Source organism: Pogoniulus pusillus, chromosome 24 (assembly GCF_015220805.1).
Source record: "Pogoniulus pusillus isolate bPogPus1 chromosome 24, bPogPus1.pri, whole genome shotgun sequence".
Lineage (NCBI taxonomy): Eukaryota > Metazoa > Chordata > Aves > Piciformes > Lybiidae > Pogoniulus > Pogoniulus pusillus.
The window spans coordinates 7,483,753-7,508,872 of NC_087287.1; the positions used below are offsets into that span (position 1 = coordinate 7,483,753).

At 44.0% G+C, this 25,120-nt stretch overlaps 1 protein-coding gene across 19 annotated transcripts in view; it reads left to right on the forward strand.

The window, feature by feature from the left end:
* Nucleotides 1–25,120, forward strand: part of KCNQ1 (potassium voltage-gated channel subfamily Q member 1) — a 434,341-nt gene that overhangs the window by 327,781 nt on the left and 81,440 nt on the right. Inside the window, exon 19 of one of the 19 annotated variants that reach the window (XM_064163198.1) lies at nucleotides 15,282–15,364. The exons of 13 other annotated variants lie outside the window; for them this stretch is intronic. In XM_064163198.1, the coding sequence (XP_064019268.1) occupies nucleotides 15,282–15,350 (69 nt within the window). In that variant the 3' untranslated portion in view covers nucleotides 15,351–15,364. Of the gene's footprint in view, nucleotides 1–4; nucleotides 126–602; nucleotides 727–7,253; nucleotides 7,534–8,213; nucleotides 8,596–9,068; nucleotides 9,476–15,281; nucleotides 15,365–25,120 lie in introns of those variants that run through there. 5 more of the 19 variants (XM_064163195.1, XM_064163204.1, XM_064163203.1 and 2 more) reach the window with 5 other exon arrangements.

Genomic DNA, 25,120 nt, shown 5'->3' on the forward strand with positions numbered 1-25,120 from the left:
GCAGCAGAAGGCTGGTGTGCAGTTATCAGAAAGTCTGAGTTAAAGCAGAGAGAGAAGAAACCCTGAACTTTCACATCCTATCCTTTTGGGCATTTCTGCTTATGAATATCTGCTGTCAGCACAGGACCTGCTACTTGCACATCAGAGGCAGATTAGATTTTGTGTGTATTCCTATAGGCTTCTGTGGAGGTGGATTTTTAACTCAAGAAACGTTTATGAATAAAGAGACTTCTGTCTTCAGCAGTATTTGTTTCTGGGACACTGTGTCACTCTTGCAGCTTTTCTACTTGTGACACTAGCAGCCATGTTCTGGAGGCACATTTAGGGCTGGCAGTGCAGAAGAGATGGCACAACCGAGAGGCACTTTAAAATGCTTAGAGTGAAACATCAGTGGATTGGCAGGAACTATAATACTTTGTGGCACAACTGTGAATTTCCCAGTAGTGAAATCAGGAAAAAAAACAACCCAACTCATGTTTTTTAGTTTAGGAACATACTCATTTGGTGAGAGTCCTGTTCATTGGGTGCACTGAATGAAACTCTGACCTTGTTATATATACAGTTTGTCATAACAGAACTGAAGCTTGTTGCTTAATATGCAGAAACCCAGGGGATGAGTCACACTTGAAGGAACCTTCCTGAAGATTCCTTCCCATGGAATTTTGCAGTTTGGGCAAGAAACTGCTAAGGTGATTCTGTAAATGTAACTAGAAATTGCACAACCCGATAGGCCTTCGTGAATAAAATAGAGGCTGCTATGCTGCTTGAGTTGCCTGCTGGAAATCTGAACTGACCTTGGAAACTGACAATGCAAGTCATTCTCAAGTTCTGGTTATGGTGATTTGGTTTTCTGTCTTCTACCTACAACATCTTTGGTTGTTAAATGTGTAGATCCCGTGTTTGGTAAGACTGTTAGGATATGATATCAACTTGATACTGTGAGAGCTGAGTATAGAACTTTGTAAGATAAATAAGTGCAAAGGCATTATCTGAGCTGGCTTTCAAAAAGTGGTGGAGACCTGGATGTTGCAACCTTTACACACATGGTAGGACATTTTCTTCTGGCTGAACAGTTTCCTGTAATTGTTTCACCAGAGCATTGATTCTCTCCATATGTATGTTAGAAACCAGTTTGGCTAGAACCCTGTTAAACACAGTCCAGAGGAACAGAATGACCACTTGAGAAGTCTAGATCCAGTTTCTGATTTTGCTCTTGCTCTTTCCTGCTCTTGCATTCTAATCAGCTGATGGTTCTCCATTGATAAAAGGTTTGTATCCAGCTTATTTCACTTGTTGATTTGCTCAAATATACACATAACTTGAGTTCTATATTGCAGAGCAGTTTCACTGTGATGTTAATAATCAGCTCTTTTATTGTATCTCAAGGTAATCATGCCATTTTTTTACAATGAACTCGCAGCACATCCAGCACAGGAAGGTTTAAAATGTGCTCCAGAGCCTGTTGAAGGTGGCAGGAGTCTTTCCTTTGAGCTAGCAGGCTGGGAAGCAAGCCTTTGAATCAAAACATAAAGTGATCTCAATAAGCCAGCATTTCAGCCTCTCTTCATCAGGGCAGGCAGAAGCGTTATGCTTTATCAAAGTTGGTGTGCCTTTGAGAGGAGGTTTTCTTTGGATCATTGGGATACAGTTTTGCTCAGCTGCATGAATCTGTTAATTCATAGAATTAGCCAGCTTGGAAGAGACCTCCAAGCTCATCTAGTCCAACCTAGCACCCAGCCCTAGCCAATCAACTAGACCATGGTACTAAGTGCCTCATCCAATCTTTGCTTGAACACCTACAGGGATGGTGACTCCACCACCTCCCTGGGCAGCCTATTCCAATGCCAATCACTCTCTCTGCCAACAACTTCCTCCTAACATCCAGCCTAGACCTCCCCCAGCACAGCTTGAGACTGTGTCCCCTTATTCTGTTGCTGGTTGCCTGGCGGGAGAGACCAACGCCAGCTGGCTACAACCTTCTTTCAGGTAGTTGTAGAGAGTAATGAGGTCACCCCTGAGCCTTCTCTTCTCTTCTCCTACTTAGATGGCAGCATTTCTGTCAGAAGTATAGATCTCTACAGGTGTCTCACTGGATGCTCCATATTTACAATCCTGACAGCATGCATTAGAAACGTCACCATTTTATTTAGGGAAGTATCATCTTGCCTACCCCTTCCTGGCTTCACAGACACAAGCTTTCATGTTGACAGTTTGTTCACCTAAAAGAATTCTTCGTGTGTGGCCAGTCTTCCAATTTGATGTGAAAGAGCTGCATTATCTAAACACAGGATCCAACCTTGTGGGTTGTTTTTTTTTGTCTATTTTTAATGACATTCTGTAGCCTGTGGGAACAGTCTCTGTGCTTCCTGGTATAACATAGCAATTAGTGCAAGTTTCCAATCAGAGCTTGACTGATGATGGCCTTCTTGCACATCACTGTGCAATGGACAGGAACATTGAATCATAGAATCAACCAGGTTGGAAGAGACCTCCAAGATCAATGACACTGTAAAATGGATAGTAGAAGACTTGCAGGCATCCATCTGACTGTCTGCTCAGTGCTGGATAGAATGGGTAGGGCTCCCAAGTCATCAGGGATGGCTTCAGAAAGTGTCTGGCATGGAAACACTCAGCTCTTTGCAGGCTGAATATACATGAGGCAGGCCAGGTATGGGATATTGGCAACTTCTGTGAGGATTTGCCCTCCTGTTACCTAGAAACAGAACCGAAAACTGTAGGTTTGGATGGGACTTTTGAAAGATACATGAAATCAATACGAATCAAAAGAACCACTGCCAAGCAGTTACTCCTCCTGTATGTGGTCCTTGCAATAATGCAGAAGTAATAAGCTGGGGGATGTGAAGGAATATTAAGAGGCATATGGAAGATTAAGTATCCCTATTTATTTAATCCTGAGTCCTTTTCCAGATGCTGAAGTACAAGCATACGGAAGCAATTTCAGTGCTGAACTCTGTGATGGAGGATACTCATTTTCTATAAATTGGGCTACAACTAAGCACATCCTTCATCAATCTAGGTCATTAGGCAGCCTTACTATTTTAATTGCTTTTCTCTCACCAATCTGATATTTCAGTGGGTAAACAAGAAAAACTTGCAAGTTTCCATTTCCAGTATCCTATGTTTCCCATCTGCTCAACTACAGTAAATAAGATTATCAGGTATAAATGGGGAAAAAATGAAAATAAAGAATAATTCACTGCTGCCAGAAGCTTTGGTGGCCAGAACAGAAACAGAGAGAGAATAGAAACAAACTGGGCTCACTTGAGGATTATTAAACAGGATGTCTGTGTGTTAACTCCAATTTAGCAAGTACTTTAAACAGTAGTCAGTGATGAGTTGGTTAAAAAAAAAAAGAGAGAGAAAAGCATGATTTTATGTGTATATACTTTCTTACACTTTTTAATACTCTGCTACATGCCTTGCATCAGTATCAAGATAACTGGGGCAGGTAGATGTTAGTCTTGTTCAATATAGCCCTTTTAATGCAAAGTTGGTATACACAGCTACTTGCTCCTGGCTTTGGTCACCAGTACAGCCCCATGGCTGTACGGTGTCAGCAGAGTCCCTATGCCTATCTAGAGGACATATATGTAAGTTATGCAGCACCGTAGCTTGAAGGGAATCTTTGGAAAAGCATTCACTTTACTTTTGTTTGCACTGATTTTATCTGTTTGAAGATCTTTTATCATAGAATCAACCAGGTTGGAAGAGACCTCCAAGCGTATCCAGCCCAACCTAGCACCCAGACCTATCCAATCAACCAGACCATGGCACTAAGTGCCTCATCCAGGTTTTTCTTGAACATCTCCAGGGCAACTCTGCCACCTCCCTGGCAGTCCATTCCAAAGCCAATCACTCTCTCTGGCAAGAACTTCCTCCTAATACTCGGTGCCATGGTCTAGTTGACTGGGTAGGGCTGGTGGATAGGTTGGACTGGATGATCTTGGAGGTCTCTTCCAACCTGGTTGATTCTATGATTCTAATATCCAGCCTATACCTCCCCCGATACAACTTGAGACTGCGTCCCCTTGTTCTGTTAATGGGTGCCTGGCAGAAGAGACCAACCTCTACCTGTCTACAACCTCCCTTCAGGTAGTTGTAGAAAGCAATGAGGTCACCCCTCAGCCTCCTCTTCTCCAGGCTAAACAACCCCAGCTCCCTCAGCTTCTCATAGGGCTTGTGTTCCAGGCCCTTCACCAGTTTCATTGCCCTTCTCTGAACATGTATCATAGAACCATAGAATGATCCGGATTGGAAGGAACCTCCAAAGGGTCATCTAGTCCTAACCACAGCACAAATTAAAAGCAGTCCATTTTTTGTGTCAGCTTTGCAACCATTTAATATACACAGCTTTAAGTGCTATCTGTAATCTGCAGGAAACTCTCTAAGTGCAGTAGTTTAGATCCTGAATCATGGAATGGTTTTATGGATGCAGAGCAGTGTCAGAAGCTATCATGATTTTTGCAGCTTGTTTCTGAAGTGTCAGCTTCTGGATCAGAGGAAATGTGAGAGCTTACAGAAGAAGTCAAACCTGGCCACAGATAGTGAGGATTCTACATCTCGTTAGCTTACTTCTAGGAAATTATGCACTTCTTCAATGCCCCAGAATAAAGTTAGGCAAGACAAAATAGCTTTATTCTACAGAACAGTGACTGAAGGTAGGTCAAGCTTGCACACAGTTGCTGTATTAGTATTCAAGAGCAGTGACAAATTAAGCTCTAAGCAGATGACAGGATGTTAGGGGTTGCAAGGGACCTCTGGATATCTAGTCCAAACCCCCTGCCAGAGCAGGGTCATATAATCTGTTGCGGGTTGCATTGATGAGGCCTTGAGCAGTCTGGTCTAGTGTGAGGTGTCCCTGCCCCATGGCAGGGGGTTTGGAGCTAGATGATCCTTGGAATCCCTTCCAGGCCTGACAATCTTATGATTCTATGAACAATCAAAAACCAGTCTTACATAAATGGCAAATCTGGGGTTTCATACACTGGGTTGAGCCTTGTCTGAGGTTAGATGCATCAAAGTTGAAATTGTTCCTTGTCAAAGATCTGGATTTAGAGTGATCTCTCTGGAATTAAAGTATTTTATTTTCATTTGCAGTTAAGTATCAGGGAGGTCAAGTGTATGGAGTTGAAAGGACTGTATTCAGTCTTTCCAGGTTGGAATCTGTTCAGCTTTTGGAAAAGATTCAGAGCAAAGGAAGAGATACTCCCTTTCTTACACAAAAGTCCATACCTTCTGTCACCCTATCTGATTCTCCTGCCTGCCCCTCCCCTCCCCCAATAAAAATTGCAAAACATCAGTGATCCAGTGCTGCTTGAACTTCAGGAAGAGAAATAGAGGGAACCTTTGCTGTCCAACTCCTACTTAGAGCTATGGAACTCAGATAGAATATAAGAATTAAAATAGGCAGACAATAAAAGTGGAATATGAACACCTGGTTCAAAGTATACCTAGAGCTCAGGAAAGCCAGGTAGCAAATACTGTTTCTTCACATCCTTCCCTGTTCCTGCATCTGACCAGCTGGGGTTGTGACAAACTCACAGTTCATCTTTGTACAAGAAAAGCAAGATTTGCATTACTTCTATAAAAATCTGGAAAAAATATGATGACAACCCTTGCAAGGGCTGTGAACCCATGTCACAGGTTCTCTTTCTATTCCAAAGTCTCTGATGCTGCTCTGGATGTCTCCAGCCAGCAGCCCAACCTGGCAGAGTGTGGAGGCTATGCCATGAGTACAATCACCTGATAAGCTGCCTCACAAGAAAGGAGAGATCTTCATGGTGGTAGATTCATTATGTCCATCATAGCCTGACTGCTCCTGCACAGAGAGATCAAACAACCCAAATAGAGAAAGAAAAGAAAAAAGAAAGTCTTGTTTCCCTCTTTTACAGCTGAGGTGCAGGAAGTGACTTGCTAGGGGTATCACAGGGGCACCTGTGGCACAGCCAGGAATTTAACTTCAGCCATGTCTGGGACTTAACCACAAATCAGCATTCCTTTTTGTTATCGTGTTTAAAAGCCCCTCCAGTTTTGAATAGTTACATTGGCCAGGGCAGTGTTCAACATAATCATGGCCCATTAATACTAAAACCATGCAGTACTTGAGAACAGCATATATAAACACATAAACCACACCAAGCCAGCCAATATAAATGTACTGGGACTATTTTAGATGCTATATTTTAAATCATCTAGAAATTAATCTGCTAACATCATTGTGTAGCCCAGGAGCCAAAGGGTGGAGAGGACTTGAACATGCAGGTCACAAAACCTGTCCTATGTATAGATAATTATGCATGTAATATTTAAAGCTAAACAAATTATATTAGATGCTTTATTTGCACAAGCAAGCAGAGAGAAATATCCAAGTGAGTTCAAATATTCATGTAAGCTTCTATTTTAGAAGTCTTGGATCCAGCCTTGCTCACCATTGACCCTTCTGTGACATCTGTTAATCTTGGGCTTCTTTCAATTTCTTTCTCTCTCTTTTTATTTTGGAAACAGATGACTCCACTTAAATCAACACTTGGTTTGCATTAGGCAGATAGAAGGTGATTCACTTAGTAACATGTGCATCTTTATCTAGTTAAGTCCTAATAGCCTTAATATATCAAGGAAGCTGCTGTGATTAACAGCACTAAAGGCTTTGTCAGGCACTTCACCTAATAAATACTGCCCTTTGTCCAGCCATAGGGAGAGACTGAATAAATGCATCATGTTTCCAAACTGAAATTGTGTACAGCTTATAAATAGTCTAAAATTAACCCTATAAAAAGATATATATATGTTGACAATAGAAACTACATCTACATAAATGTCTGTGTTTGGACATGTCTCCCAGTCCAAGTGCGGGCTGGCTCTCTGCCCCATCTGGGCTGTCCTCTTTCTGTTTCATCATTTCATGGTGGAGCCACCATTCATGTGTCATTTTTTTTCCCCCCTCCTGTTCATTTGAGCTTTGTGCAGATTCTTTGGTGGTTCTTTGTCTCTGGTTGTCATAGCTTATCTGTCCTGGGGTAGTTGGATATGTATTAATCGTGCCACTGTAGTTAATCTTGGCAACAGAGACATCTGACTTGGCTCGATGACCGCCTATGATAATCCAGCCAGATGAGGCAGTCAAAACAAAAACCCCAAGAGTGAAATATATTCAGAATGTCAGCTTGTATGGAGATGAGGTCCTGGCTTCATCATAGCTGAAGTTTTTCTGCCACCCATGTCTATGATTGCAGGCTGTGGTCATCAGGGAACTGAAGGGAGCCTTTGTTTTGCTCTTCCCAAGCTTCTGGAGAGTTTCAACCAGAGGAGTTTTATAGGAGAACACCTCAGAAGGAAAATGGGCAAGGATAATTTTCACTACCTTTCCAAAAGAGACTGGCTGAGCCATAGTCGTGGATCTTCTACCTCTGTGTTTGCTTATGTTACATAAGGGAGTTTTGGCCAAGCTTTGAGGTCAAATAATCAGAGATGTTGCCATAAACTCTGAGCAGACTTTTGGTAGCAGAAGTGGCTGGGGAGGAAGACAGTGCCTTTGCACTGATGTAAAGGAGCAGTGCTCTGCAGACATGCTGGAGATCCACCTAGCAGCATTTAGGTGGCACTGCACCTATGCTGGGATTATTAGCTTGGCCAGAATACTTTGCAAAGGTCCAGCTGTTTCTGGTTGCAGCATGGGCAGCACTGATTCAGCTATCTTCACAGCATGCTTTTAATAGTAGCTGACTTAACACAATGCTCACAATGAATGGGTCACTCATAGGCTGCTCCTGGACAGCAGCTGACAAAGCTGGTTCTGAGTCTCTGAATCTCTGAGCAGAGGAATTTCTGAATTTCATGGCAGCTAGAAGAGGGAGTGGAAAGTAATTTCTGCTGCATGGAGGAAAGAGAGGAGTATTTTGAGTCGTTTAGGTTACTTCCTTAATGGCATACAACAAAATCACAGAACATTCAGGTTGGTAAAGCCCCTCAGGATCACCAAGTCCAACTGATAACCCTACTCTACAAGGTGCACCCTAAACCATATCCCCAAGCACCACATCCAAATGACTTCTAAACACATCCAGGGTTGATGACTCAACCACCTCCCTGGGCAGCCCATTCCAGTGCCTGCAAAGTGTAAGTGATTCTTCAGAGTAAACTGGTGTCTGCAGGGTAGGGTTCATACTGGTTACTCTCAAATGCTTTCTTTTTAGGCCATGAGGTGAAAAAACTGTAGGAACAGTACCACTATTTCAGTCAGCAAAGCATCCAGGAAGCCCTTGGAAGAATCTGGTGCAAAGCAGTTTAGCAGATACCTAGGCCTCTTAATGGTACCTGTACACAAATTGAAGGTTCTATGAAGGTAAGGGCAGAGACTAGTTTAATTAAGAGGTTTAATTAAGATTGAAATTGTATTAGCAAAGTTCAGCTGGAAATTATCAGGCAGTAACTGCAGGAACAGGAATCTCCTCTATGTTCTCTACCATCTCTACATCCTTCTCTTGCTGGGGCAGGAGCAGCTCTCCTCGCTGTGCTAGTCAGCACATGTAGAGTCCTGTGACATCTGCAAACATGCAGCAGCTTGAACCTTGCTTCTAACCTGGATCCCAGAGCAGCTGGAGGGCATTAAAAAAAAAAAAAAAAGGTGCCAACAAATAAAAATCTCTTTCCAGTTTCAAAAATATTGTCTCGGGGTACATCCAGAAACTCCTTGGGTGTTGTCCTTGCTCTCAGCAATGCAAAAAGTAGAAGGCAATGCTGGAAGCACAAGAAGGCTCTCTCTGGCAGGATGATGTGTGTGCACGTCTGTACAAACTCCTGGCATATCTGTACAGACTCTACCTCTAGCAAGCCTTGAGCTCAGAAAAAGGTCAACTTGTCTGAGCCCTGGTTTAGACACAAAAGAAGTCCTTTTACATGCAGAACCCCTTTTTCTTCTGCTTTCCTCCAAAAAAAAATCATCCTCTCTATGAGAAGTTTGCACTCCATAGTAAATAGTAATGGGGATTATTAAAGAAGACTCAAGTCCTTTCCACCCTTCTCCTAAACTTTCTTTCACTTCATCATAGGTTTGTTTTGTGCTGAAGTGAAGCTGTGAGATACACATTGAACAGAACTCAAAGCTGGCTTGCTGCTGCAAGCATCTGCAGGCACCTTGGGCTGTAGGACAGTAGTGTTATGAGTTTGGAGGCCCAGCTTTTTAACTCCTAACAGTGACACAGTGCACATGCTTTCCTTCAGAAAGCCTGGGCAAGCCACACTGAGCTGATTTTCTTGGCACACTATAATACTGTCTTACATTTTGTAATGGAGGCATCTGGGCATCAAATCAAAAAGCTCCACTGGATATAGAAGATTTTTTAAAAGAAAAACACAACAACAAACACATCATTTGCTTTTAGGTTGATCATATTCCTCTAACAGCTATAGATGGTTAAGCACCAAGAAAGTTACTGGGGAATTAATGGGAAAAAGAAGCATAACCGAGGGGATGTTTTGAGAGGTTTTCTGGCAAGATTTTCCAGGTATTTTGTTAGTGGATTTTCCACCGTGGTTTTGGTCTTCTGCTAGTATGCTTACAATGGCTGAGCCTCTCAGGACAGCTAGAAATCAGTGATAACCTTTCATGAAACACCTGAAAAGCCATCTGTATGTGCTGGAATGGTGGTCCAGTTCTATGTCCATTTACGTTGTTCATGCTGCTGAAGGAAGTGAAGTCACAGAATCACAGAATTGTCAGGGCTGGAAGGGACCTCAAAGATCATTCAGTTCCAGTCACCTTGCCATGGGCATGGACACCTCACACTAAATCAGGTTGCCTTCAAAACTTCCAGAGATGAGGCTTCCAGCACCTCCCTGGGCAACCTGTTCTAGTGTCTCGCCACCCTCAATCTTCCTGTTTGAAACATGCAATCAGAATTTACCCACTTCTAGTTTTACTCCATTCCCCCTGTCCTATCTCTACCTGACATCCTAAAAAGCCCCTTCTCAGCTTTCTTGAAGCCACTTACAGATACTGGAAGGCCACAATAAGGTCTCCTTGGAGCCTTCTCCTCTTCAGACTGAGTAATTCCAACTCTCTCTGTCTCCACAGGAGAGGAGCTCCAACCCTTTGATCATCCTTCTGGCCCTTCTCTGGGCACAACAGAAAGGTCTAGTTCTGTGCTCCCCATTTCATCTCCCAATAGTCTGGTTTTCAGAGGTGGTGACTGCCACTGTGGGTGCTCAAAATCAGGTTAAAAACTTCTCCTCTGCAACATTGCAGAGGAGAAGTAATGCAACATTGCCTGCAGAGGGTTGGGGAAACACAGCTGCTCCTCATGCTCAGGACACTGAACATCAGGAGAATTAAACCCAGCCTTGCTCATTTCTATGAAAACAGAAAGGGTAGAGTCCAACAAGGTTCCCAAATGATCTGTAATTTGGGATAATGGTGTCATTAACCTCAGGATGATAGTGTGAAATGGGTATTGATGCTTTCTCTCAGGGTTTAGATTTGACTGCCTCCATCAAAGACTTTTTGATATTACCCTTGTTTGCCAGAGGCAAGAAGAAGACAGCTTGGTTTTGGTTCATGATAGTCTCTAGACCCAAAGGCCTTCCAGAAGCATGTTGTGTTTCCAGACAAGAGGATTTGATTTCAGAAAATTAGTCTCTGTAGCTAGTTGTAGGGAGGTAGATTGGTTAAAGTTTACAACCTCTTTTTGTTTAGCCTCTGGAACAGTGCCATGGAGTCTCAAGTTTCCTGTATAAAGAGAGATCTGTATTAGGTCAGAAGGTAACCAGGCAAGGTACATGAAGGCTGTAGGGTGAGTGGCTCTTTCAACAATGACATCAGTTTGGACTCTAAGATCCCAGCAGTTACTTCTCTCAAGACAGTGTCGAGCAGGCAAAATTCCTAAAAACACCAGGGAGGCAAAAGCCACCCTGCAATGAAACTTCAGGAAACAGAAATATATTTGCTGCCAATCTGATGATCCTCATGAAGTCCTTTGGCTCTCAGAGAATCAGAAGAGGTGAGGGCTGTTCACATCTTCAGTTCCTTCCCGATGAGTGCTGTGTGCTTTGGTTGTTCATACATACATGAGAAGTGGTATCTCATGCAAAGTGTCATACTGCTCTGTTGTTCCAGCAGCAAACACACCTGGAGTCTGAGGACTGAGGATCTTAGATAGCAATTCCTGCAAAAAGAGGATGCTCTTTGAAATTTGACATTCAAGTGACAACTCACAGTCACTCTGGGGGGATGCAGTAGTGGAGCTCTGTATTTTTGTAGACTTGTTTTTCTGATTTCCTCAAATAAGTGAGGGAATGCATCCCCATTTTCTTTGCTCATTCACCTGTTGGTGCATTGTAGGCTTTCAGCAGGTTTCCAGTTGCTTGCTATTTGACTAAAGGGTTAGTGCCAAGTTCTGCTTGGTGATGACCAGTGGCAAGACAAGGGGCAATGGATGGAAGCTGAGGCATAGGATGTTCCATGGAAACATGAGGAATGGTGTTTTTTGCTGTGACAGAATGCTGGAACAGGCTGCCCAGGGGTTTTGTGGAGTCTTCCTCTCTGGAGATATTTGAGACCCTCCTGGATGTGTTTCTGTGTGATGAGGTATAGGTGATCCTGCTCTGGCAGGGGGCTTGCACTGGATGAGCTTTTGAAGCCCCTGACATTCTGTGATGCTAAGGCCTGAATTAATTCCATGCAATTTTAGACATGTAGAACCATAGCACTAACATCTCTTCTCAGGCAGCTGGGAAAGACTTTATCCTTCAGAGAGCTTCTGCAGAGCAAGAGGTGACGCCAGCACTGCTGCAATGTGAGGTGCTGAGCTGTCATTGCCAGATGTCTGCAAGATTTTGGCAGTCTCTTGCTTTTGCTCCTATTAGAAGCTGGTCCGTTCTGAGCTGGATTTTTGCAGGGTTAGCCATGGTGGTAGGTCTTGCCATGTAACCTTTCCAGAAATAAGCATTTCCTGGGGGTTTTATCTCTCAATTCCTGGTTTTCTAAAAGTGCACCAGATAGAAAGGTGTTCAAATACTTATTTTTCAGCAAGCAGGCTGCAGAAGTGTTAACCACTGGGGAAAGAGTGCTGTGGGATTCCTGGTATTGAGTGGTGCCTGCTTTGTTCTGATTTTTTTTTCCCTAGAATACTAATTTTTCTGTTTAAGCTAAGCAAGAAGAGTACAGAGTCTAGCTGACAAAAGTACAAGGTGATTCCAAGCAGTGTCAAACAGACCTCTCCTGGCAGCAAAGGGCGGCTGTTCAGTATCCTCAAGCAAGTTAACCACAGAATTGCTCCTGAGAATCCTTCTGATTTATGATGACGTTTCTGGCAACAACCAAAAGCTCTCTAGCAGAGCGTTTCCACAGTGCTGTGTCAGCAATTTCTTAGAGATATATATATATATATACACACACACTCTTAATACACATATTTATAGCAGAGGGTTCTGACCCAGTTCTAGCTCATTCATCCTTGCTTCTCTTTGCACTTCAGTGATGTTTATTCAGCCATCTTCCTACATCTCTGGTTGCACATTTAGTGTATGTTCCAATTACAAACCAGAGCTAGTCCAAAGAGCCCTAGGAACTGAATTCTTAATTGATCTGGTGCTGCAAGTGCCTTGCTAGGAGAAATTCCCTGGAAGGGGAAGAGGCAAGCAATTCAGTTTCTGGAATGGTGCAGTTTGGCTCAATAAAGCACATCAAGTGTCCTCAGAAAAGCAGCTCTGAAATGACACGATAACTATGATAGAAATATAATTCCTCATCCAAACAGTTTCTGCTCTGTTTGAAAGGTCTTACTCAAAAGAAATAAACCTTTTATCTACATATAGATGAATTTGCATTAAAATGTTTCTATCTCCTAGTCTCACTCTTGAAACGCTCATTCTACCTTTCCTTCCATCCATCTTTCTTTTTCTTTTTTTTTCCTTCTTTTTCCCTCTTCTTCCTCCCCCCTTCTTTGTCTCCCCTTCTTTGTCTCCCCTTCTTTGTCTCCCCTTCTTTGTCTCCCCTTCTTTGTCTCCCCTTCTTTGTCTCCCCTTCTTTGTCTCCCCTTCTTTGTCTCCCCTTCTTTGTCTCCCCTTCTTTGTCTCCCCTTCTTTGTCTCCCCTTCTTTGTCTCCCCTTCTTTGTCTCCCCTTCTTTGTCTCCCCTTCTTTGTCTCCCCTTCTTTGTCTCCCCTTCTTTGTCTCCCCTTCTTTGTCTCCCCTTCCTTTTTCCCCCCCTTCCTTTTTCCCCCCCTTCCTTTTTCCCCCCCTTCCTTTTTCCCCCCCTTCCTTTTTCCCCCCTTCCTTTTTCCCCCTCTTCCTTTTTCCCCCTCTTCCTTTTTCCCCCCTTCCTTTTTCCCCCCTTCCTTTTTCCCCCCCTTCCTTTTTCCCCCCCTTCCTTTTTCCCCCCTTTTCTTTTTCCCCCCCTTTCTTTCCCCCCCCTCTTTTTCTGCCCCCCCTCTTTTTCTGCCCCCCCTTCTTTTTCTGCCCCCCCTTCTTTTTCTGCCCCCCCTTCTTTTTCTGCCCCCCCTTCTTTTTCTGCCCCCCCTTCTTTTTCTGCCCCCCCTTTTTCCCCGCCCTTCTTTCCCTCCCTCCCCTTCTTTTTCCCCCCCTTTCTGTCAGAATCCTGTTGGGACTGCCAGCAGCATGTCTCTTTAGTAAGTGCTGCAGACTGTACACAGGGTGTCTCAGGATCATCCATGTGCCTCCACCAAGTCAGGCAGCATCTTTGAAGGAGGCTGAGCTGAACTGCAATTAAAAAGCAAAGGGGAAAACCAGGAGATGAAAGAGATAAGGGCAGGCTTGCTGTGCACTTCTGTTCTGGGTTGCTTTACAACGACGTGAGGGAAAGAGCCACGTATCAGTGGTATCAATGGCATTGATTAAATATGCTGGTGCTTAAAAACCAGTCAGCCGCTTCAAAGATCGTTTTTGCTCTACCTTCCTGTGTGTGCAGGTCTCATTAATGTCGGTAGGGCTACCAGCACGCTAGAGAAAGGGGCAGTGAGTTTCTGGAGCTGGCTCTGCTAAGCGCCAGAAATAGAAACTGAACAGCAGGGTGAGGGAGGAGATTCTGCTGCCATCGCCCCTGCAGTGCTGGGGTCAGCGCTGGAGTCCTTAGCACAGGACAGACAAAGATGTTGGAGTGGGGCCAGAGGAGGCCACAGCAATGATGGGAGAGGGCTGGAAGCCCTCTGCTATGAGGATGGGCTGAGAAGAGCTTGGGTTGCTATGCAGGGAAGAAAGGTTCCAGGGAGACCTTATAGTGGTCTTTCAGTACTTAAAGGGACCTGTAAGAAAGATGAGGGCAGACTGTTTTGCAGGGAATGCTGCAACAGGGCAAGGGGTGAATGTTTTCAACTAAAAGACAGAGATTCAGGCTAGGGAGAAGGAAGAGATTTTTTTAATTACAATTATGGTGAGGCACTGGCCCAGGTTTCCCAAGGAGGTGGTAGATGCCCCATCCCTGGAACCATTCTAGATCAGGTGGTGTGGGGCTCTGAGCAACCTGCTTTCATTGGAGCTGTCCTTGCCTACGTCAGAGGGGTTGGACTAGATATCCTTTAAAGGTTTCTTCCAACCCAACCCATTGTGTGATTCTATGAATAGCTTTTTGTAACCCTTGATCTAATGGAAAGATGCTCTTTACATACTTGCCTGAAATGTGAAAAGATAAAATGCATGTGAATGACAAAGCTTAGGAGAGGCAGGGAGTGGACATGAGGATAATACAGACTTGCTCAGCATTTGGTTTGGGTCTGTCTGAACGATGAGTGCACAGGTATTACACATTGGTGTAACCGTGCTACTCTAACCCACTGGACTCCACTGACCTTCACTGTAGCAGGTTGTGTTCTCTGAACACCATAAGCTGTAGCACACTTTGTGGTTATTTGCTCACTCTAAAAACATTTCATTTGGAAAAAGACTGTTTCCAGATTGAATGTGATACACTTGGCTTTAATTCATCAAGATGCTCAAGTACATGACATGTGTAAGTCTAAATGATTACTGTCCACTTCAGTTCCTTCAGATTTATATTCTGACTAAAGTAGCTTGTTGAACAAAGGTCCTCATTTGTAGTTAGGTTTCTTTTTTTCCCCTAACTTTACAAATAACTATGACTTTACTGGTTTTAAGATGCTTCCAGCTTTTACAAGGAGAGTTGAATCAGGACTGCTGTGGCCTTTTGTCTTTGGTCATATAAATCCTGCTTAGTGTCTGAAAGCAGAGATCTCTAACCACATGTCCTAATGTCCACTTATACCCAGGCATTTTTAACTTCCTTCTCTCCAGGGATATGGACTAGACAATTTGCCAGGAGAAAAACTTCAGATTCCCAAAGGTCAGATCACTGCAGTGTAATCGGGGCTAAACAGCTTCAGAAGCCCTCTCTATGTGCCAGTAAGTTGATGAAAAGCAGCAGAGTCCCATGAGTCCCATTCATTTCTTCAGGACTCAGGAGGTTTCCTTTCAGCCTTCTACTCCTTTTCAGCAGTCAGCACTGTCACTGATAAATGTCACATGGCAATACAGATGTAGTGGAAATAGAGTATGATTGCAGTTGGAAGTGCTTTTGAGACACCAACAAGGTAGGTCCATGTGTCATTTCTCTCTTATTTTACCCAGTGAAGAAGTCTTATCACAGTCTTATTAAGCTGAAGGACATTCCCCTCCCCATCTGATATGCCCTTGTGAGACCACATCTGTAGTATTGTGTTCAGTTGTGGGCTCCTCAGTTCAAGAGAGACAACCACTGAAGAGAGTTCAGTGGAGACTACAAAGATGCTGAGGGAAACCCTCTGAGACTGAGGGGTGACCTCATTCATGTTCCTAAAGATGTGAAGGGCAGTGTTGGGAGACTGGATCCAGGCTCTGCTCACTGATGTCCAATGACAGGATGAGGGGCAGTAGGTGCAAGCTGGAGCAGAGGAGGTTTATTTTGAACACAGAGAAAAACTGTTTCATTGTGAGGCTGACAGCTCTGGATCAGACTGCCCAGAGAGATTCTGGAGTCTCCTTCTCTGGAGATATTCAAAATCCATCTGGATATGTTCTTGTGTCCTACTCTAGGTGATCCTGCTTTGGCAGGAAGGTTTGGCTAGATGATCTTTTGAGGTCCTTTCCAACCCCCAACATTCTGTGGATTCTCCATTCAATGCATTCAGTGCACTTCTGCCTCAGCCAAACATGCCATCTCTTCCCATTGTTTCCAAGGAAAACACTCATCTCTGTGCTTGCACATAACCTAGCATTTCTCCCAGCTATTCTCTGGTTAACATGTTGGGTTCTTCCTAAACTAATTCTTTGTCCATCAAGAACAGTTTGTTCAATCAATCCTGAGGAGGAGCTATGCCATTGTATTTTCCACTGGATGCTCTTACCTGTACATATTTGTAGCACAACTTCTGCTATCTCTTACAGGCATAAAACAGGAGGAAAAAGCAAAACTACCTTACTAACTGCTGACAAAGCCTCCAGATATGCAGGAAGTAAGAGTTCCTTCAAGAAGGGGGAGCTTCCATTTTTAGAGAGTAGCTCCTAGGGAGGGCAGTGCTTCTGCTGCTTTTCCCTCCCCACAGTCACTTTGATTTAAAAGAACTTGAGTATATCCACGATTGCCTGGAGCCCCACTTGGGCTCACATCAAAGTGAGTGCAAAAATTGCCAATTAACTTTAAGGTTGTGGGATCATGACCTTGCTTCTAAGATCAGAAGTAGGATCATGAGTAGCAAGTTAGGCAGTGTTACACTTCAGGACAGTAGCACCTATGAAACCAGTAAGTTTCAGGGACCTGTGTTCTGCTCTGAAGGCAGCTGAATCCTGGTTATAAATCTGTAGGTAGTTATGCTTGGGAGAAAGCTCAGGACTATTTTTTTTCATGCATTTATATCGTTTCTACCTTTGTTTTTAGGAGCTGTTTAAGGAAGAGAGGTTTCAATGTGGTGCTTTTCCTTTATCAGAAAAAAAAATACTTCTGTCAGAATATCTTTGGCAATTGTATTTTATCTCTGTAAAAGTACACTTTGGCTGAAGTAACGAAGTTTCAGTTGAGGAACTGGTCTGAAATTTTGATGACCAGACAACATTTCTGCTTAAGTACTATTTAAAACATCTCAGGTCAACTAAGCTTGTGCTGATATGGGCAGGTGAGCTACTACATTATCTAACTGCAGCTTGGAAAAGACATCTTCATTCTCCCACTCCATCAGGTTCTCTACTGGATTGAGACCCTCTGGAGTCCTGTGCTTAGGGATGTGGGGCTGCTTTGTCAGATGTGCTTTGAAAGAGCATGGTTGATCTGGAAGCATTGGGGAGGTTGACCTGTTTTTGTCCTGGGACAGCACTGCTGCTCCAGGTGGATGTCATGCTGTGTTGAGTAGGAAGAGAGTAGGAAGAGTAGGAAGGCTCTGCAGAGGGATGTAGACAAGCTCTATGTGGCCAAGAAGGCAAACAGCATCCTGTCTTGGATTGGCAATAGTGTGGCCAGCAGGACTAGGGCATAGATTATAGAATCATAGAGTGGTCTGAGCTGGAAGGGACCTCTAGAGGTCGTCTTGTCCAGCACCCCTACAGTGAGCAGGGATATCCCCACTAGACCAGGTCACCCACGTCTCCATCAAGCCTCACCTTGAATGTCTTCAGGGAAGGGGCCTCAACCACCTCCCTGGGCAGCTTGTTACAGTGCTCCACCACTCTCACAGTAAAGAGCTTGTTCCTAACATCCAATCTAAATCTGCTGTCCTCAAGCTTGAACCCATTGCCTCTCGTCCTGTCACTGCAGGCCTTTGTAAACAGCTTCTCTCCATCCTTCCTGTAGGCCCCCTTCAGTACTGGAAGGCTTCTGTTAGGTCCCCTCGGAGCCCCCTCCTCTCCAGACTGAACAACCCCAGCTCCCTTAGCCTGTCCTCATAGCAGAAGTGCTCCAACCCTATGATCAGTTTTGTGGTCCTCATCTGTACCCTCTCCATCAGATCCTCATCCTTCCTATAATGAGGGCTCCAGAACTGGACACAGTACTCCAGGTGAGGTCTCACCAGAGCAAAGTGGCAGAATCACCTCTCCATCTCTGCTGGCCACACTTCTTTTAATGCAGCCCAGGATATGATTTGCCTTCTGGGCTGCAAGTGTGCACTGTCTGCCCATGTCCAGATTCTTACCCACCAGCACCCCCAAGGCCCTTTCCATGGGACTGCTCTCTAACACCTCATCCCCTAGCCTGTACTGACAGTGAGAACTGTTCCATCCGAGGTGCAGGATCCTGCACTTGCTCTTGTGCAACTTTGTGAGTTCTCTACTCAGCACTGGTGAGTCTTCAGCTCCAACACTGAGTTCAATTTTGGGCCACTCACTCCAAGAGGAACATTGAGGTGCTGGAGCATGTCCAGAGAAAGGCAGCAAAGCTGGTGAAGAGTCAAGAGCAAAAGTCTGTGAGCAGCTGAGGGGACTGGGGGTTTCAGCCTAGAGGAAAGGAGGTTGATGGGAGACCTTGCTCTTTACAGCTCCCTGGAAGGTGGTTGCAGTGAGGTGGATGTTGGTCTCTTCTTCCAAATAACGAGTGGTAGGACAAGAGGAAGTGGCCTCAAGTTGACCTAGGGAAGATTTAGGTTGGACATTATGAACAATTTCTTCTCCAAAAGGGTTGTCAAGGTCTGGCTTAGGCTGCTCAGGGCAGTGATGGATTGCCCATCCCTGGACAGCTTGAAAAGCTGTGTGGATGTGGTTCTGAGGGCTATGGTTTAGTGGTGACCAGGCAGTGCTGGGTTGTACTTGATGATCTCAAAGGCCTTTTCCAACCACAACAGTTCTGTGGCTGTGTGTAATATCTGGCCTAGCTTGGAAACAGTATTTTGACAATGTGTATTTTACTCATCCAAAAAGGAGTTGGTATTCATATACAGCACTCTGGCATTTGTGCTGTACTGACTGTAAGATAAATGCTGTGGTAGTCCCTTTGCCCATGGCAGTTGCCATGAGTGGATTTACAGATTCTGTACATAGGGATGAGAGCTGCAGGAGTTAGTGGCAGCCTTTTCAAAGCCTTACACTGCTGTCTTGAGTGCAGTCTGCTCTTTCTAAAGGAGGTGGCTTCTTCAGTGATGTGCAATGCTAACATCAAAAACTCCCTCACTTGATGTGCTTTTCATTAAAGCTCCTAGGAGGTCAAAGAGTGCCAGATTAGGTCCCAGAGGCACTGAGCTAAGAACAGAAGAACTCGTATCAAGTTTACACGACACAGAAACACTTTCTGCACATGACTTTGCACAGAATGCTCACTTTGAAATATCTTTCTTCACATAAAAGTCACCAGGTTGGGTTTTTTCAAAGCACGATGACTTCTGAGGAGCAGTGTGATTTATTGTTTGTCCTGGACTTTTTTCCTTTGCTTTACAGAATATTTAATTAGCAGAGGTCCTTCTGTTACCGTGCCTTTTGAAACAAGTTCAGGATCCCTCTGACAGCTGCCAGGTTTTATGCCCTGATACCATTACCTGCAGCAAGTCTCAGCTGCTTGAGCTTGCTCTTCTCTGATCCTACGCAGTCACAAAAGGCAGTGGAGTCTCCCAGCCTGCTCCTTGCCTCGTCTGCTCTTTTTTGTTTGCAGAGGCCAGACGGTATGTGCCACATGTAATTTGTGTCAAAAGAAATTAACACTGAACTGCTGCAGTGTTACTGTATGTATGGTGGATCTCAGCTTGTACCAGCTGATGTGTTCCACAGCTGGTTTGGGTAACTGACGCTTCAGTGTGCGCTGTGCAGAAGCAGCAGGTACTTGGTCGTAGAATCACCGAATGGTTTAGGTTGGAAAAGACTTTTCAGATCACCAAGCCCAACCATTAACCCAGCACTGCCAAGCTCACCATTAAACTCTAACCCTTGGTACCACATCAGCATCACATCCTTAAATTCTGTGGGGATGAGAACTCTGCCATTTCCCTCCACAGCCTTTTTCCAGGCCTTGACAACCCTTTGGGGAAGAAATTATTCCTGATGTCCTACCTATTCACGGAGACTCAATATTATAAGACAGCTCTATTGTATCACTGTACAAATGACATTTACTTCAGGCTGGTTAATGTTAATTTCTTTCTGTTGTATCTACATGGATCATTTTTCTGAGAGCTGGAAGGAGATGCTACGTCTACCCCCTCTGGCTCCTCAGTATGTTTAATATCTGGTTAGCAACAGCACAGGCATAAAAGAGATTTGTTTCCATTGAGCAAAATCTATCACATTAAGCTTTGTTTTCATGAAATCTGTTATTTGAGCCTGTAGCATGATGGATTTTAAAAGACAGTGAACCACAACAAAGGCAATGCTTGGGTGGAATACCTGTCTGGCTTCGTGGCAGGAGTTGCATCAAGGAGCGGTTTATTCATACATGACAGCATCCTTTTCAGAGGGAAAATGCAGGAAGATTAAATGGAGTGGATGTTTTAACATGTGTTTAATGTACAAAAGCAGGCTCCTTGCCTCAGTAACTTGTACTTTGATGAGAAGAATTTGAGATCACTTCAGATGATAGAAGGTGAAATGTTCATGGCAGAGACTACAAAGCCGCAACATTTCTTTTGCAGGTGCTCGAGCATCAGTGTTTATTAGTCATATATCACAGCAAAAGCCACTTTGGTAACCCAAATTGCTGATTGTGCATTCACAGAAGCAGGCTAAAGTTATAAAATCAAGATGTTGCTTAGAGCATTGCTCTGTGGTACATCTAAAATATTTTCCATTCTGAGTGGAGGTATCAACATTTTTGAGTTTCGCTCTTATCCAGCTTTATTAGATGAAACACCACTTTTTGGGGGGAGCAGAGTTACATCATCTCAGTTAAACAAAAGATTAAGAGCCTGTAGAGTTGTGTTGGACTGCTGTATTTGTATAAAATGTACACAGCATCTTTCTACCAGTATCAGTGCTATGGCAAATGCTGTATGCTAAAGGAACTGGTCTTGCAAGCTGGCAAATGACTTCTCTTCAATCATTGAAAAAGGACTTTTTCTACCCTGCCTAATCTGCAAAAAAAACCCCCAAACCCTGTCCAGTTCTATCTGTTCTATGCCACTAACCACAGGAGTTCTAATGGGATAAAAATCCCAGCACATATAAACCAGAAGGACAGGCCTGTGTCACTGGTGGAATATTCTCTGATATAATCCTAGAAAGGATTCCAGGCTGCTGCCATCCCTCTGAAACTTAGTCTTTTTCAAAAGGTCTTTTACTGGCCTAAAAGAGTAGAATGAATTCACACTATTCATTGGTCACCAATGTTTATTAAAACAGGACCTTGAACAGGCAGAGTGTGTTTGACCTTTGGCTTGGGGAAAATTCCTGGCAGCTTTGTTCAGCCAAAGGACTGTTGACACTGGATGTACAATGTGTTCTGAGATTCAGGAGTCATTACAGAAATGATTCAAAGTCAGGTGAAGTAAATACACAAAACACCAAAGCACACTTCAATGTCTGTGTGCAGGCTTGGGGAGTGGGCCAGTGCCAGATGCATGAGGTTCAACAAGTCAAAGTGCAAGGTCCTGCATCTGAGGTGGGCCAATCCCAGGCACAAATACAGGCTGGGTACAGAGTGGATTGAGAGTAGCTCTGAAGAAAGAGACTTGGGTGTACTGACTGAGGAGAAGCTCACCATGAGCTAGCAGTGCACTCATGCAGCCCTGAAGGCAAATTGTGTTCTGGGCTACATCAAGAAGAGTGTGGTGGCCAGCAGGGCAAGAGAGGGGATTCTACCCCTTTACTCTGCTCTGGTGAGACTTCACCTCGAATATTGTGTCCAGTTCTGGTCCAGTTCTCCAGCATAAGAAGGACATAAAGATGTCAGAGCAAGTCCAAAGGAGGGCCACAAAGATGATCCAAGGGCTGGAGCACCTCTGCTATGAGGATAGGTTGAGGGAGCTGATGTTGTTCAGCCTAGTGAAGAGAATATGCCAGCTTGACCTTATGGCTGCCTTCAGTAGGTGAATGGATCCTACAGGAAGGCCAGAGAGGGACTTCACATCAGGGTATCTAGTGACAGGCCAAGGGGGAATGGTTTTAAGATCAGACAGTGTAGGTTGCAACTGGATCTTAGGAAGAAATTCCTCAGTATGAGAGCAATGAGACTTTGGAGTAGGTTGCCCAGGGAGGTTGTGGGTGCCTCTTCCCTTGAGGTGTTCAAGGCCAGATTGGATAAGGCCTTGAGCAACCAAGTCTAGTTGAGAGGTGGGAAGGTTGGAGTAGATGATCTCTAAGGCCCTTTGCAAACTGACCATTCTATGAAGTTGAAACCCCCTGCAGTTAGCTATATGCAACTGGCAGAACCTGTGGGTACCTCTCGCAGATGGCTGCGTTCATCCACATGATATATTTTTCTAAAGCAGATCTGTATAAACCACCTATACACACATGTATATTTAGTTCAAGAACCGAATTGAGAACACTTGTGAGGGGTGAAATCAGATCTTGCTTCCCAAAAATCCTCTTTTAAGTCATCCAACTTCGTTATGGTAGTGTGCTTTATGTTACACAAATTACGCCCTTTAATGTGAGTATCTGGAAGATACATTCACCGTCAGATTTCACTTGCATTTTGGAATGTCCACAGAAAAAAAGAAAAGAAAGGGACAAAAAAGGATTAATGCAGCAGTAATAAAACCCAAACATTTCGTATTTTTTTTCCCTGACACATCTGTGAGCAGTAAAGAGATGCAGAGCTTCACCAGCCCTGAGCATTCAATCATAAGTGAAACTTTACAACTGCAGTCACAGCAGCGCTGTGAAAACACTCCCTGAACTGCCACAAGCTCTCTACTTACTACTGAAATCCTTAGATAAATACTGGGTGAATTTTTTTATTGAGAGGCATGGCAAAGGAAAACAAACACACTCTCACATCCCCTTTTTCTGCCTCTGAGGTGCAGCAAGTGACACAGAGGCACGCTAATGGGAGGTGATTTTTAAAAGGCTGCTTTCCAGGCTCTGCGTTGCTACAGGTGCATCTCTCCTGTGGTCCCTGGAACTATGAAGGGCTCAGGTCCTCGAGGCAGCAAAAGAAAACATTGCAAAGATACAAAACCTGTGTATGTGGCCACATACAGCTTCTGTATTTTTTTCTCTTCAGTTTAGCATCTCCCAAACGCTGACAAGTTAATTTAGAGGTTGGGGTCTGGTTTGTGTTTTGACAGTATTAGAAAAGGATGTTTATAAGAGAGGCATTAAAAGATGCAGACACTCCCTTGGCTGTGGTTCTGCGTGCCTAGGTAAATGGGGCTTTCACTTCGTGGCCTGAGGAATGCTGTATTATTTATCTTTGGGTGGAGTTTGTTTTCTGCTTGGTTTTGTTTTGTTGGTTTTTTTTTCATCTAATCACATTCTTTGAAAATGTTTTTGGCGTTTCAGGATTGCAGTAAATTTGTGTCTGACACAGGGTGAATAACAACCTTACAGAAGGGAAAAACATGTATTGCAATACTGATAGGAAAGCCTGCCCTTGATTTTCTGTATGTTTTAGACATGGTTTAGGGATCACAGAAACATTCAGGTTGGAAAAGCCCCTCAGGATCACCAAGTCCAACCCATAACTCTACAAGGTTCACCCTAAACCATGTTCCTGAGTACCACATTGGAATGACTGTTAAACACATCCAGAATTGGTGACTCCCATTGCCTCCCTGGGCAGCTCATTCCAATGCCTGATCACTCTTGCTGTGATTTTTTTTTTCCCTTAATGCCCAATCTAAACCTACCCAATCACAGTTTGAGGCCATTCCCTCTTCTATCACTGTGAAAAGAGACCAGCAGCAACCTCTCCACAATGTCCAGTGAGGAAGCTGTGGACAGCAATGAGATCTTCCCTCAGTCTCCTCCTTTTCAAACTAAACATCCCCAACTTACTTAGTTGCTCCTCATAAGATTTATTCTCATACCAACTGAACCTGCAGAATCAAAGCTGGAGTAACTCTGCCCTTGAAACTATTTCTGTGGTGCTCTAACTTTGTTCTTGGCAAACCAAAATCAAAGATAATTACCAGCACATCAATTCTGTGCCCAGAATGCTTAAATTCACTTAATGCCAGGAAAACAGAGTATGTGCATCAGCAGCTGCTTCAGATAGTGAAACAGTCAGCTGCTTTTCCCAGTGAGATGCTCTTTGGAGAGTATATTTGATGCAAAGATCAGTGTGTGAACTCTAGGGTGGACAGTACTTTAACACAGGCATTGTTATGCTGGAAGCAAAGTCATACAGTGACAGAAAACCATGTCAAGACAGAAACACAATAAATGTCATTCCTGTGCATTATGGCTTGGATTTCCAAACAAGTCTAAGGCCTTGGCTCCTTAATGGCTGCTGAAAGTGGGAGCATGTAGAAGGGATGGAGTCTGAGCACCACCTCATAAGCTGTGATGGGCATCTCTGTCAGCTCTTAGTTCAAACTGAAGCACTGACATCCACAGAACTCAACCTTCTCTAGCACTGGGCAGAAAGCCTCTGGCCCACATCCACATTGGGCAAACCTGGAAAGGTCACAGGAAAGAAAGTGCTGCTTGTTTCAGGTGGCCCTCAGCAAACTGATAAGTGCAGCTTGAAAGGGTCATATTTGTCCTGGTGGCAATGTCATAGTGTGTCAGGTCAGTCTGCTGCTTGCTTTCTGGACTGATGTTGCTTGTAGCCAGGGATTGAAGTTGAAGCAACTAGTAAGCACTTATCAAGAAGCCATGTCAGCCTGCTTTCTGAGGGAGTTTTCTCTCAGGAAAAGCTCTTTTGATATCTCTGGGTCCCTTTGAAGCTCCTGGCTTAGGGCATCAGAGTTGTACCCTTTACTAGACAGCATTGTTTCCTTCAGCAGCAGCAAAGTGAAATATGTGCTGGAAACTGAGTCAAACTAACATCTTTTCTGCATTTAGCAGCAAGTGTAGCATCATGAGCCAAAACCTGAACTTATGCACAAGCACTGGCATGTATATGGGGGCAATGCATGGGCAAAAACATCCATGGTGATGGACTTAGTATTTGTCAACACAGCAGGGCTAAAGACTAGAGGTTGGATGGGTTGACTGAATCAGATGAGCAAGACCCAGTGAACAGACAGGGATAGTTGTGGTCTTCTCACTCAAGAGCCTGTCTTGTCTCTTTCATTCATGTC